Raw genomic sequence first — 14,213 nt, forward strand, 5'->3', positions numbered from 1 at the left:
AAAGGTAATAAGCAAACAATGCCACAAGGAGAACAAACCTGGCCCTGCAGACAGAGATTAAGCACCACCATGAAAACGGAAACAATTGACAGAGAACAACTCAGAAAGGAAATGGGACAAATACAACCAACCATAAGAGAAAACCAAAGCTAAAGAATAGAATGAAAAAAAACAAAACATGTAAAATCAAAGACGACTTAGGGTGAAAACCAACTCAAAAACTCGATTTAGAAATAACGGTAAGGAAGATTTAAAAATACAAAAAACTGTGACAGTCAACAACATGAGAAAACAAAAACACATGTTTGAAAATAACTCAAAAAGATTATATCGTGAACGAGATAAACTAAAGCAAGAGATATCAAATCCCACTGAGAAAGATAAACTTGAAGATTTCTTGAAAGTGATTTATGAATACCCAATGAAAGAGCACAACAAGGAGGCAGATTGGATCCAAAACTTGAAAAAGAAAAAGCAACACCTATTGGAAATGCCCCCAATGATATTTGATGAAGAAATTTTTTTTGAAACCAGCAAAAATGGCAAGCTCTAAAAGCTGAGGCGTGCATGGAATTCCAAACTTCTGGCTAAAGCAACTAGATTCTCTCTACAATTGCTACACTCGAGCATTCATCTAACTTATCTAAGCAGAGGAGGTAATGGATGAGTGGCTCGCAGAAGAAACACCTTCCTCATCCCAAAATCTGAATAAACCCCAATGACCTCAAGTATAGATCAATAATTTCTAATGGGAAAATCACAGAAATTATGTATCACCACCGAACATAACAAGGAGGCCAGGAGGCAGAACAGAAGGGATGTAAAAGAGAATACTATGGAATGACAGACCAACTATTACTAAACAAGGCCATACTCAAAAAATTAAAAATGAGAAAATACTAATTTTCCACAGCCCAGAAAGGCGACAAAAAATCTTGACATAGTGTTCCACATTCATGGATGATAAAATGCATGCATTTGTACAAGATCAAACTGATTGAGAAAGCAATGGAACTTTGGAACACCACATTGATAATGCAGCACTCAGAAGGAAAGATCAAAATACCAGGGGTGAAGATATGATGTGGGATTTTCCAGGATAGTATCCTTTCCCCCTTCCTGTTTTGCTTAACTCTGGACAAGAAAACGTCCAAAGAAACAAGAAAGGTGGTGCATCTACTTTAGTTTAGTATTTGAAACCATCTACAAAAATGGACAACTTAAAAATTGATAAATACAACAATACAGGAGCTAAAACAACGAAGCATCTTACAAATACCTCGGAGTTGAAGAGGGCCACCAAATATGTCACCAACAATTGCAAAAAGAATACATGCGTAGAATGATGCTGATCCTGAAAACATACTTCTCTCCAAGGAACAAAATCAAAGCGATAAACTAAACAGCAATACCAGTATTCCAGTACAGCAGCGGAACTGGCCGCAATCAGAAATCGGTAAACGAGATATCAAAAAGAGGAAACTCCTCCCCATGCACAAAATATTTTACAAAAATCGATGCATCCTGAGAATGTACCTGCCGAGATGAGGAGGTAGTGGCCTCATGGAGCTCAACAAAGTGCACAGAATGACAACAGTGGGATTGGTTGAATACGTGAAATGTGCAACAGACTACCGAATGCAATTTGTAAGCAAACACGAAGACAACAAACCAGAGAAGGTATCCATAACCCACCTAGCAAAATGATTCCAAAGACAGGTGTGAATGGAAGATGTCACACAAGAAACCTAAACGACAATGAATACAGCCCCAACAATTGCATAAAAGACAAAAGAGCTGGCAAGTATGCAAAATAGTTGGACAGATTGGGAATAGAAAAGAAGGCTCTTTGCAATGGCTAAGAGGTCAGCTCAACTGGGATGGGGAACGGACCATTATAAATGCCCAAGACCAGGGACACGGACAAGTGTAGGTTAAACAAGGTGAAATGGAAAGTATGAGCCACCTCCTATCTGGATGTTGAAATTAAAAACTCATGTCAGAACAGATGTACACACAAAGGCTCAACAAAATATGTCGAGAATCCATTAGCACATCTGCAAAACTCTCAATATCCCAGTTCCAGAAACTCTTGGAAACATGAACCAAAAGTAATTCCTGAAAACGAGGAAGTAACGCTCGCTTACGATCTAATGATCCCATCGAATGTGAACATAGAAAACAAAGCATTATGACCGGATATAGTACAAAGGTACAAAAAGGAAAATAAGGAATTGATAATTGAGGTGTCGGTATCCATTGCATCATTTCAGTCATGGCACCAAGACATTTATTTTGGTCCACTTATTAGGAAATGATCTCGGGGAAAGTTTACTCTGATGATCTGAAAAATAGCCACAGGATATAGCTGACTGAAAGCGAAGGATTGCGAGTTAATGTTTTCTGATTTTCTTCTGAGGGAATACTTTTGAAAGGTTACATTCTGGAAAGGGAATATAATTTGAGCAGGATGATGGATGTTAACCTCCATTGTTGGAAGAATTTTGTATGTGGCAAGATGTTCTCATTTAGAAAGCGATGTTGATCGTTTTGGTAGCAATGGGATTGTTTAAGGAGAGAATTGAAGATTTTATCCACCCAACTTTGTTTCCTCACTCCCCCCTACCCCCCACCCACAACCCCTCCCACCTCCATAAAAAATGAATAGCCCAACAGTTTTAACACCAAAACATACAAGGTCCTTCATGGATAAAACTCTGAAGAGGCCTTTGTTTCATGGTTTGTTCATTTGTATCTTATCTTAAGATAAAATCTTAAGACAGATGAATGCAATGCAGTTGTAACATTCTGATGTGGAAATGCAGGACTGAATATCGGGGAAAGGACAGAGCAAATGAGAGCCTGCTTCACTTTGCCCATTAATGTAGCAACCCAAAATATTTTTAGATGCCGCGTATTATTTCTGAGCAGTATTTTATCCAAGAGTGCAGAAAATTTATATATATATATTTGTCTTCCTTTGTCCTTCAAGTCATTTGATGGGTTTCATTTGCATGCTATCTGGCAATTGTGACATGTTGTTGTGATTGTTCTATTTCTTGCTTATTGCTTTTTCTTTTCTCTTTTATTTTTTCCTTCTTACCCTAGCATTTTGTCAAACTTCCTTATCAGCCTCTTCCGTTTTTATGAAGAGCTTTACTTTACATACTTGGAAATCAACCCTCTCGGTAAGTTTGAACCATTTGGAAGAGGCGATTGGTGGAATGGAAATGTGCACATGAGCTTGAAAGTTACTTGTTTGTTTTTTCTGCTTCAATAGCCGATGGCCAGAGGCATTATAGTTTTGTTTTGTCCATCTGCACATTTGGCGGCGTCGTCGTCGTCGTCAAGGTCATTACCACCATAACTTGTGAACTACTGCAGGGATTTCATCCAAACTTGGCCCAACTGTAGATTGCAATACAAAGAGTAACCAATTAATTTTTTAGGTTGAACAGGTCAAAGGCCAAATATGGCATCTGCCCTTTGAAAATGATTTTTCAGACCATAACTCAAGGTAGAAGCATGTGATATTGTCTCTTTTCCTTGCATCTCTTTTCTTTCTCACCCTGTCTCTAATGTGACCTTTGATCTCAATTTAAGGTCAAGTGAAAAATATTAAATGTAACTGTGGGTTTGCTTCTAATGCGGCCAGAGGCATATCCATCGACGCATTTGCGTTGATGTGTATTTTCATTTTTCTCTATCGTGCTTTCCTGATTTTTGGCATTCATCTAGATGGTATGAACAGGTTCTGGTAAAATCACATCAGCTTGAAAGAGGTGGAAAGAATGTTAAAATGACAACATTTTAATCCATCAGAGTTGGGTGAATATACTGATTCTGGCTCACTTTTCCCCATGTAAGTGAATGTGGGATTTTCAGCGATTCATTTTTTGTTTTCCCTAAAAATAAACCCCCTTTTTATCCCAAGGAATATTTATTTGTCTCCCCTTTTAACCGAGGGGAACTCTTTTCAAATAACCAATGCAATAAGATAAAGATTTGTTCAAGTAGTAAAGTAGTAATGTGATTTGTTAAAGGTGATTCTAAAGAAATATCTGAAACATGTAAGCCTTGCGACACTCTTTTTCAAATAACCAGTGCATATTGTTTAGCTCACTCATTGAACCTATAAAGATTTGTACATTCTCAAATTCCTTCAATAGTTCAATTTTCTTTGCACAATAATCCCCATCGAAAATATTTAAAAATAAAACATTTGAATCTTTATATTTTTTAAGATACCCCTTTTGTGCCATTACGAAATGATAAACTTCTCTTAATGCTCTTGTTTGACCACCTCCTGAGCCACATATCATTTTGAGATGATAGTAAAATGTTTTTCCATTGTTCAATTGATAACCATCAAAGTTTTCAGTCCATTCAAGGATTTTTTTTTTCTTCTTTACATCCTCTAACTGACTAGTTTTTAAATTGATTCACTTATTTGTTTTATTCACCTTTGTTTTAGTTATTTTTTCAATAAGACTTATTTGATATTTTTCACATTCATTGTTTTCCATTTATATACCAAGACTGAGATTTTCTCCACTCTTTAGTTTGATTAATACTTGGTTTGACCATTTATATATTGTGAAAAAACACGGCGGTAGCCCTTAAAAACCCCAACCCATCTTCCCATCGTTAAAACACAATCTATTCTACACACTCTATCATACAATATCCATATGGAACACAATCTATTCCATTATCGAAAATAAATCTCTTATCATCAAAGGCTCCGAATGCCTTTTTATTTACTTCTTCACTATATATCTTATGTTTATAACTTCTTATTGTATTCATTTTCCTATATTCTTCTTTCTTATTCATCAAACAATTATAATAATTTCTAAAAGTTATTGATTTCTTTATTACATATTTCTTTATTCCATTTAACTTCTTATCAATCTGATCACCATACTTATAAGCATATGCCTTTGCTCTCAATCCAATAAACTCACTCATTACTTTTTCACCCAACTCATCCTTAAACTTACCAATAACCTTTTCATTCTTTTTGGAAAATAACTCACTCTTCTTGCTGAAATTACTTGTATCATATACTCCAATATTTTTCTTCATATTGTTATAAACATCATCAGTTTTTATATCTAGGATAAAACTATCAGTGTCCATATACAACAATGAAACATTTTCACCATACTCTTTCTTTAAGCCATTATACAAATAATCATACATCAATATCTTTAATAAATCAAGAACTGCTGTTCTAATATAAATTGGTTTATCCATTACAATACTTTCCTTTTCCATATGAATAGCAGAAAAGTTCTCTGAAAAAACCTCTTCTCTCTTAAAACTTGGTTTATTTATCAATCTAGAAGCTTCTTTCCAAGATGTTGCAAATCTAATGTTTTGCCTGTTTCAAACATTCTCCATTGTCTTTCCAAAGACAGCATAATTCATCAATTTATAGAATTCCCCTTCAAATTTTACTTTTGTATTTGTTCTCATATCTGTATTGAATTTAATATACTTTTTCATCCAAGGACTTTGTTTAAATTTTAAAACTCTATGAATTTTAGCAACTCTCAATCCTTCTCTCAAAAACTGTTTCAAGCTTCTCTGATGCAAAACATATCCCTCTTTATCATAGAATGTTGTTAATAACTTTTCTGTTGATTTGCCTTTAATATTAAAACTTTTATGATAATCACTTAACCATTCTTTCTTTGGGGTTTCTTTCTCACATGCAAAAGGAAGGTCTTTTTGCTTATTATGAAGATCACTCAGGAACCTCAAATCAACTTCAAAATAATAACCTTCTTCTTCCTCATTCAATTCCTCTTAAGAAGAAATAACAATATTCATCAAAGCCTTTTCATAATCCTTTTCTTCCACCCACTCTAATTTACCATCTTTAAGGCAGAGATTGAGACATTGCCCATCCATACAAATTATTAGCATCAAAATACATCAAATAATTACTATCTTTTTCACTATCATAATTTGGAAGATATTTATTATTTGCTTTAGCATATCTTTTTGAACATGCTTGTGATATTCCACCTCTCTTAGACTTCTCAATCATCAAAAGCATATCTACATCACTGATTAAATCTATATTTTGCTTTGTCATTTTCAACATTGCACTCCAAGCTAAACCAGGAGCTGTGAAATAGTGGGCAGGATCTAATCCATAACAATTTTTATTATGACAGAGTGATATAAAAGTTTCAAACACATCAGCTAACAATAAAACATTTGTTTTTAGATAAAATCATGATATTCTCCAAGGTTCTTTATCTTAAATATTTTCCAAATTTCTTGTGCGTGTGTATATTCCTTATCACTTATCTCTTCTTAATAAAGGTTATTATAGAAACTTTCTTTTGAAGGAAGTTGTGTTTCTGAAAAATGTCATAAATGAATCCATATAATCATAAGGATAAACTCCCTTACTTGTAAGAATTTTCTCTTTTCTTTGAATTTCATTCCTTCTTTGAATTTCCTCTCCAGTTAGAATTCCCTCTTTAATCAGAATTTCATCTTTAATCAGAATTTCCTCTTTAGTTCGAATTTCATTCATTGTTTGAATTTTCTTTATAATTAGAATTTCATCTTCAGTTCGAATTTCTTCATTAATTTCCTCATTAATTAGAATTTCCTCTTTACTTTGAATTCTCTCTTTAATCTGAATTTCCTCTTTAGTTAGAATTCCCTCTTTTGGAAAGAATGAATTAAGATTTGGAAAAGACCCCGTGGAGCTTAGATTTGATGCTAGGTAGACTAGTGGTGCTCCCATAAACTTGTAAGAATCTAGAAACCTAATACGAGTTAAAGGTTTTGTGAATATCATTTTTGTAAATGAAATATACTGTTATGGTTGTGGAAATTCGCAAACCAACATTCAGGTCCCGTAGGTGAGATATCTCTGTAAGTACATGTGTAGTTAGCCCAAACCCGTTGTATAGAGGGAATTTATGGGATCCATCCGGGCTGTGACGCTTTGAGTTAGCCATTTTTTCTGTTCTATCTTTTATTTCAAACAAACAGCATCTCAACAACCACGCCATCCCCACCACAGCACCAACCACACTACAACCACGCCACCTCCACCATCAACGCTACCACATCTTCGCCACTCACCATTCAGTAGGCCCTGTGCGGTTACGATCTCTGGGAACAGACAAAAACCAACAACTATGCTCGGGGGTTTTCCCGCCTGTTTTTCCCATCGGTTCTCCACGCTCGGTGTGGAGGAGGGGCGAAGCAGGGGTCAAAGGTGAGAAAGGGTGGGGGCCTCTTTTTGGGGGAATAATTCCCTGGCTCTGAGCCAAGACTGGCTCCCCCGGCCCCCGCACGGCGCGGGGTGGAGGGAAAGCGAGAGGTCACGCCCCCCCTTCGAGAGGCTTCTCCAAGAAGCTCGAAGGGAGGCGGGGCCGAAAACGTGGCGGAGCGAAGGGCGGAGCCCCGCGCTACAAAAGGCGGACAGGACGGACCTTGAGGGTTGTTGGGTTGGTTGGTCAAGAGTTGGTTGGTTGAGGGTTGGTCTTCATGGTCGTCTTCTGGCTCGAGGCGCGAGCTTGTGGTTCCTGCCTTGCTTCTTTGACCCGTGCGCGAGCGCGGAAAACAGCGCCGAACATGCCCCGTCCGGTTCCCCGAAACCCCGTCCGTACAGTCGAGCGGACCACACGAGCGACACGCGGCACGAGCTCGCGGAGCACGCCGGAGGGGCTCGGAGTTGCGGTCGCAGAAGGAGGACTCGACGGGATCAGGGAAGTCGCACTTCCATTTTCTTTTGGGGTTTGGTGTAAACGTGTGTGTGTGTCGACGCCAGTCTGGTGAAGTAAAACTGTTTAAGTGTTGCCGTGTGTCGGTCTTAGTCGGTAGTATCTCTGCGTCATTGTTTCTTTTGTTGCATTTGCTATATGTGTGCTCTCCGTGTGCCGCGGAATAAATGTGCATTATGTTGAACTGTTTTCCCGTTTCGCTTCGTCTTTTCTTCAATTGAATCTCCATCTTGCTTCACGTAACGGGTTCGTCGTGGGCTTGATACGCCCGATAATTAATCGGAACCGTCGAGGCCGACGATAACACTGCTCGGTTATCCCGATATTACGGAACGGATCGCTTAAGCGGCCCGTGTCCGGAGTCGACCTGCGGCGAGGTGCGATCACCCGGTCTACCATCTACCGGTACTTAGGTAGGTCGAGTTTGGCGAACAACCCTATCCCACGCGAGTGGCCGATTGGTACGATCGTGGTGAGGCCAAAAGGCCCACCCGTGACTAGCTCACGGCGTTAGTCCAAGAGGGTTACGACAGAATTGTCCGTCCGGTGGGCGACGTGCCGCGATTCGAGTCACGTGGCCGTTCGCACGCCGGCGGGCGCGAATTCGCAACACTGGTGTCAGGAGTGGGATAACAAACTCTCCTGTCTCCAGCTAAATTAACGGGGAATCGGTCCAGGGGTGAGAGGAGCGACCCCCGATTCCCTCCAAATTACGAGCGATTAAAATTAACCCCTTACGAGAAATAAGATGGAGTCTCAAGGCGATCGGGAGCCGGGGGTATTAGAAATGGATTTAGAATGTGTAGAATCCATGGCCCAGGATGAGAACCCCGAGCAGGAAATGTTGGTTGTGCAGGAACACAAACTCCCCCAACTGAACCCAGAGCCCGAAATAGGTGCGGCAGCGGCCGCGGTGTATGACACCTCCCCTCCCCCTCTCCATGAAAACCCCCCGATCCTTGCCGAATTGGCTCAGCCGAGTGCACCCGACATGGCCCAGCTATGCGCCATGCTGGCGGCGATGAATGCGAACATAAACAGCAAAATAGATGAAATGAAAACGAAAATGGATACGAATACGCAACAAATGAAAAACGAAATGAAGGCGAATTTGAAGGAAGAAATGAAAGAACTGCGGGGTGAGATGCAGAACATGGGCCGAAGCCTGCAGGCGGGCATGAAGGCAATAATAGGGGAGTGCGTAATGGCGACGCCACGTGTGGGAGCGAACGAGCTGGGAGGGGGTGCAACGGCTGTCAGGCCCGCGGTGGAGGCGGGTGAGGACAAAATAATTCGGGAGACGTGTTGGGCGAGGGTCGTGATGGAGAAAGTGACGGTGACCGAGAGGGAAAAATTAAATGGGGAGACCAAAACGTGTGAGACGAGACACGAGGTGACGACAAAGGAAATAAAAATAGGGAGACAAGGGAGGTAAAGGGTGAAGAGGTGACCGAGTTGGCAGAGATACGGGAGATGGGAACGATAGAGGGAAGACTACACGATGAAGACGGGGTTAGAGACGAGCACACACACACACACAGAGGTAGTGGAGGATAATGGGGGTGAGCTCGCAGAGCGTGTAGGGGCCCAGTGCGAGCAGCGGGATAGCCTCCTCCAGGAACGAGGGAAGGGAGGATGCCCCGCTGAGGCGACTCACGACCAGGTGGGTTCGGTCGTGCTTTGCGGGGTCAAGGGGAGGAGTGCTGCGAACGGGTGCACGGAGAGCTTGGGGGGTATAGAGGCCCCGGAACCCCTTGTGGGGACACGAATCCCCAGAGTGGTTGTCCCGGTGTGTGTGGAGCAAGGTGTGAGTGCGTCCCCGTGTGTGGAAGCGACCCCGTGTGTGAGTGGTGTGGTGGCAAGTGTGCCGAAGGGTGTGCTTCCCAGCACGCCATGTGTAAGTGAGACACCGCGGGCGAGTGTCACCACATGTGCAAGGGAAATGGCATGCGTGAGTGAACGGCCGAGTGCAAGGAAGACCGTGTGTGTGTGAGAGAGCGGTATGTGAGGGAGATGTCGGTCGGCATGTGTGAACATGAAGCCGCGTCTCCCGGTGTGAGTTTGATGGAGTGGTGTGTGAGCGTTGTGGCACGCGGGAGTGCGTGTGTTAAATGGCGACGGAGACTGCGACAGAGGAAAGAGAGCCGGGTAGCGGCCGTAGAGGTATTGGGAACCGTGCCGGGTTCACCCAGCGGCGAGCGTGAAGTCCGTGCTGTGCAACGCACGAGGCCGCCACGTGCTCGCTTGTGGGAGTGAAGCCCGGTCCGGAAACGAGCGCGGTGAATGTTGCCGATCCCGCTACGGACAAAGTTTAGGCAGGATTTCGGATTTGGACCGGATGGGTTCTCCATGTGGGCGTGTGTGTAAGCTCCAACGGGCAGAGCACATGTGTTCGCGTGGGGAACCCCTCGAGACGTGAGGCTTGTGTTTTTTTTATTGCGCTGGGTGACGTCATGGCTGCCTGTGTGGTTGGTATCCGGCAGGAGGGTGAATCCCTGCCGGATGGTACCGTCCAAGAGGGACGAGGGACGCGAACAGCTGCCATGACGTCACGCCACAGGTGCGCGGCTATGAATTGCCGCGCTGGTGCGCATGTTGCGAGTTACCGCGCTGGTGCTGCGCGATGAAGAAAAAAAAAAAAACAGCAAGCCTCGCTTTCGGGTGAACAGGATTTCCTGGGCAAGGGGTGGATGATCCCCTTGGACTGGGCACAGGATGGAACTAGTTAGGGGGAAGGGTTAGCTTAGCTAGACCGGCTCCATGGGGCAGGGGTATGTCCTCATGGGGCCCGTGGAATGGATTAGGTAGAGGGATTGTTAGTTGAGATTTAGGTTGGGAAAGTGATTTTTGGATTTGAGGACAGAGACAGACTTTGAATGTGTAGTGGGGACGTAGATTAGCTACGTAGATTAAAAGGAACGTGCTGTAGTGTAAGGGATGACGTGGGAGCACGAGTTAGTTAGGGGAGGTAGTTAGAAGGATGGCAGAGTTCATTGGTGTGTGTGTTGGTGAGTGAGTGGAAACATGTGCTTGGTGAGTGAGTGAGGCCCGCGGGTCTGAGTGTACGGAGCGATTGTGGAATGCATGGTGCGATGAGTGATTGGGAGGAGGAGTGACTCCAGCCCAAGAGACCCCGGGGTCAGTGTAGAGTGAGTTAGTGGGTTAGTCAAATTGACAAAATGGAAGTCGTTTTGCTGTTGGTGGGAGTGTAGGCTCGAACCCATTTTGGAGGGGTGCAGGAGCCCTGTTGACGGGCTGGGAGCGTGGCTGCGAAAGGTGAGTATCGCTGAGTGGGTACCCCCGGGCACCGGGCTAGTCGGCCGCGGTAGGCCAAGGGACCATGGGGGGCCGGGATAGCGTAGTGGGCACGGGTGCGCCCGCATGGTGCGGGGGCCCGGGGCGCCATTAGCCGCGTGGGCAGTGTTGTGGGCACGGGTGACCCTCGGAAAGGGGCCCGGGAAGCCAGCCTGCCACGTAAGCGTTTCAGGGGAGTCGCCATGGAGGGCACTCCCCGGTGTTAGGGAGCTGGTAGGCTCGGAGGCAGTACCCGGGGGTGCCATAGCTGGAGAATCGGCAGAGGGTCGTGCCTGCCAAGGGAGCCACGCGTCCCAGCCATGAGACCGTGTGAGGGCACGGAAAGAAAATTGGGGGGGCGAGGCCCGAAATTGTAAGGACACCAACACGGGCAACGGGAATCTGGGTTTTTAGAACCAATAGCTTAAGCGCGAGGCGCTTGTTGAAAGCCCTGGGGTAGTTTAAGAGTTAATGGTTAGGGTAGATTAGGAAGTGTACCTCTCCGCACCATCCATCCCTTCGCTCTCGTTGTGGGCCGCTGGACCCACTTTGTGTTATAGATCGCTGAACTCTGGGGAGGCCATCCTGAGGCTTAGATTGGGCCTCGACACAGGACGCTAGCTCTCCCTCATTACCCTCCGGGAAGGAAACATAGGGGTTGGGAGTAGGCTTGGTGACGAGATAGGTTAGCCAAACAAGGACGATAAAGGGGGTTAGGGGACGAATTATAGTGGGGAAGTAAACATAAAAACAACAAAAAAAAATTAGTTGGGGCTAAATTGGGTTTTACAAATTAAGGGAGTGGGTAGGTACAGTGACAGGCAAAGGCGATAGGTGGGAGGGAGACAGTAGGCAGGTCCGAGCCCGCCTTCTGAGTGGCCAGCACCACCGCACTCCCTCCACCAACCTCCATCTCAAGGCCTGAGTCGGCCAACTTCATCGGCAGCTGTCATTTTGCTGCGAGGCCTGTACCGGCCAGATCGTCTGCAGCTCTTTCCTTCAAGGCCTGTGCCGGTCAGCACCACTGCCGGCTGTTTTTGCTGCAAGGCCTGTGCCGGTCGATCATCTGCCGGCTGTTTGCTAAAGCGGCCCTGATTTGCCATGCCTTGCCTGCCTGCTTTTGCCATCCATGCCTACTGCCCTCGTCATTTTGCCCCGTTCAAGTTTGCTTTGCCCGCCCCTTGTTCATTGCCATGTGCGCCAGGATCAGAAAGCAACAGTTTGCAAGCTGCGAGAACTGCCCTGTTGGCAGCTACAACACGGGCCTGCAATGGCGGCCCATGCACCGTGTTTGCGTCCATCCATTCATCCATCCATTCATTCATCCATCCATCCATCCATCCATTGTGTTCATTGCGTGTGCCACTTGAGCTGGCACGGAGACTGCGTTTGTGCAGCCCATGCACGGTTGTGGTTCACTGGGTTCATTTTCAAAGGGGGAGGCCTTGGACTGCGTGTGAGCAGCCGGCCACGTTCCCTGCCACCTGCATTGCTTGAGCCAGAGACTGCATGCGAGCAGCCTAGCTCCCTGCTAACTGCTTTCTTTTTGCAGAGTCCATTGATCCTGGGCCATGCTTTAGTGTAAAATTTGTAAGTTAAGATGTACTGTAAATATGAGTGCGCCCCCGGCATTTCTGTCTAGCGCCGGCAATTTTATTTAAGTCGTCTGTGTGAGTGGGTTTGTTTAGTTAGTTACTCAGCCCTAAGGTTATTTATTTTGGGGACACGAATACCATGAATGTCGCACTCAGGGATCCGTAGGTAAAACGTACTAGGGGAGAACTACACATGATGGCACACGAGAATTTGACGACTCGGGATGAGGCTGTAAAAAGGGGAGTGGTAGTGTTACGGCTGTGGAAATTCGCAAACCACCATTCAGGGCCCGTAGGTGAGATATCTCTGTAAGTACATGTGTAGTTAGCCCAAACCCGTTGTATAGAGGGAATTTATGTGATCCATCCTGGCTGTGACGCTTTGAGTTAGCCATTTTTTCTGTTCTATCTTTTATTTCAAACAAACAGCATCTCAACAACCATGCCATCCCCACCACAGCGCCAACCACACTATAACCACGCCACCTCGACCATCAACGCTACCACATCTTCGCCACTCGCCATTCAGTAGGCCCTGTGCGGTTACGATCTCTGGGAACAAACAAAAACCAACTATGCTTGGGGGTTTTCCCGCCTGTTTTTCCCATCGAGGTTCTCCGCGCTCGGTGTGGAGGAGGGGCGAAGCAGGGGTCAAAGGTGAGAAAGGGTGGGGGCCTCTTTTGGGGGGAATAATTCCCTGGCTCTGAGCCAAGACTGGCTCCCCCGGCCCCCGCACGGCACGGGGTGGAGGGAAAGCGAGGGGTCACGCCCCCCTTCGAGAGGCTTCTCCAAGATGCTCGAAGGGAGGCGGGGTCGAAAACGGGGCGGAGCGAAGGGCGGAGCCCCGCGCTACAAAAGACGGACAGGACGGACCTTGAGGGTTGTTGGGTTGGTTGGTCAAGAGTTGGTTGGTCGAGGGTTGGTCTTCATGGTCGTCTTCTGGCTCGAGTCGCGAGCTTGTGGTTCCTGCCTTGCTTCTTTGACCCGTGCGCGAGCGCGGAAAACAGCGCCGAACAAGCCCCGTCCGGTTCCCCGAAACCCCGTCCGTACAGTCGAGCGGACCACACGAGCGACACGCGGCATGAGCTCGCGGAGCATGCCGGAGGGGCTCGGAGTTGCGGTCGCAGAAGGAGGACTCGACGGGATCAGGGAAGTCGCACTTCCATTTTCGTTTGGGGTTTGGTGTAAACGTGTGTGTGTCGGTGCCAGTCTGGTGAAGTAAAACTGTTTAAGTGTTGCCGTGTATCGGTCATTATTCGGTAGTATCTCTGCGTCATTGTTTCGTTTGTTGCATTTGCTATATGTGTGCTCTCCGTGTGCCGCAGAATAAATGTGCATTATGTTGAACTGTTTTCCCGTTTTGCTTCGTCTTTTCTTAAATTTAATCTCCATCTTGCTTCACGTAACGGGTTCGTCGTGGGCTTAATATGCCCGATAATTAATCGGAACCATCGAGGCCAACGATAACACCGCTCGGTTATCCCGATAGTACGGAACGGATCGCTTAAGCGGCCCGTATCCAGAGTCGACCTGCGGCGAGGTGCGATCGCCCAGTCTACCATCC

At 45.4% G+C, this 14,213-nt stretch overlaps 1 protein-coding gene across 6 annotated transcripts in view; it reads left to right on the forward strand.

Moving 5' to 3' along the window:
* ACLY (ATP citrate lyase) overlaps nucleotides 1–14,213 on the forward strand; it is a 202,575-nt gene that overhangs the window by 82,098 nt on the left and 106,264 nt on the right. For all 6 annotated transcript variants that reach the window (XM_085890901.1, XM_085890905.1, XM_085890904.1 and 3 more), the window contains one exon: nucleotides 3,109–3,188. In XM_085890901.1, coding sequence (XP_085747027.1) covers nucleotides 3,109–3,188 — 80 coding nt within the window. The remainder of the gene's footprint in view (nucleotides 1–3,108; nucleotides 3,189–14,213) is intronic.

Source organism: Eptatretus burgeri, chromosome 8 (assembly GCF_056783735.1).
Source record: "Eptatretus burgeri isolate ZD-2024b chromosome 8, Ebu_testis_v1, whole genome shotgun sequence".
In the NCBI taxonomy this organism is placed as follows: Eukaryota; Metazoa; Chordata; class Myxini; order Myxiniformes; family Myxinidae; genus Eptatretus; species Eptatretus burgeri.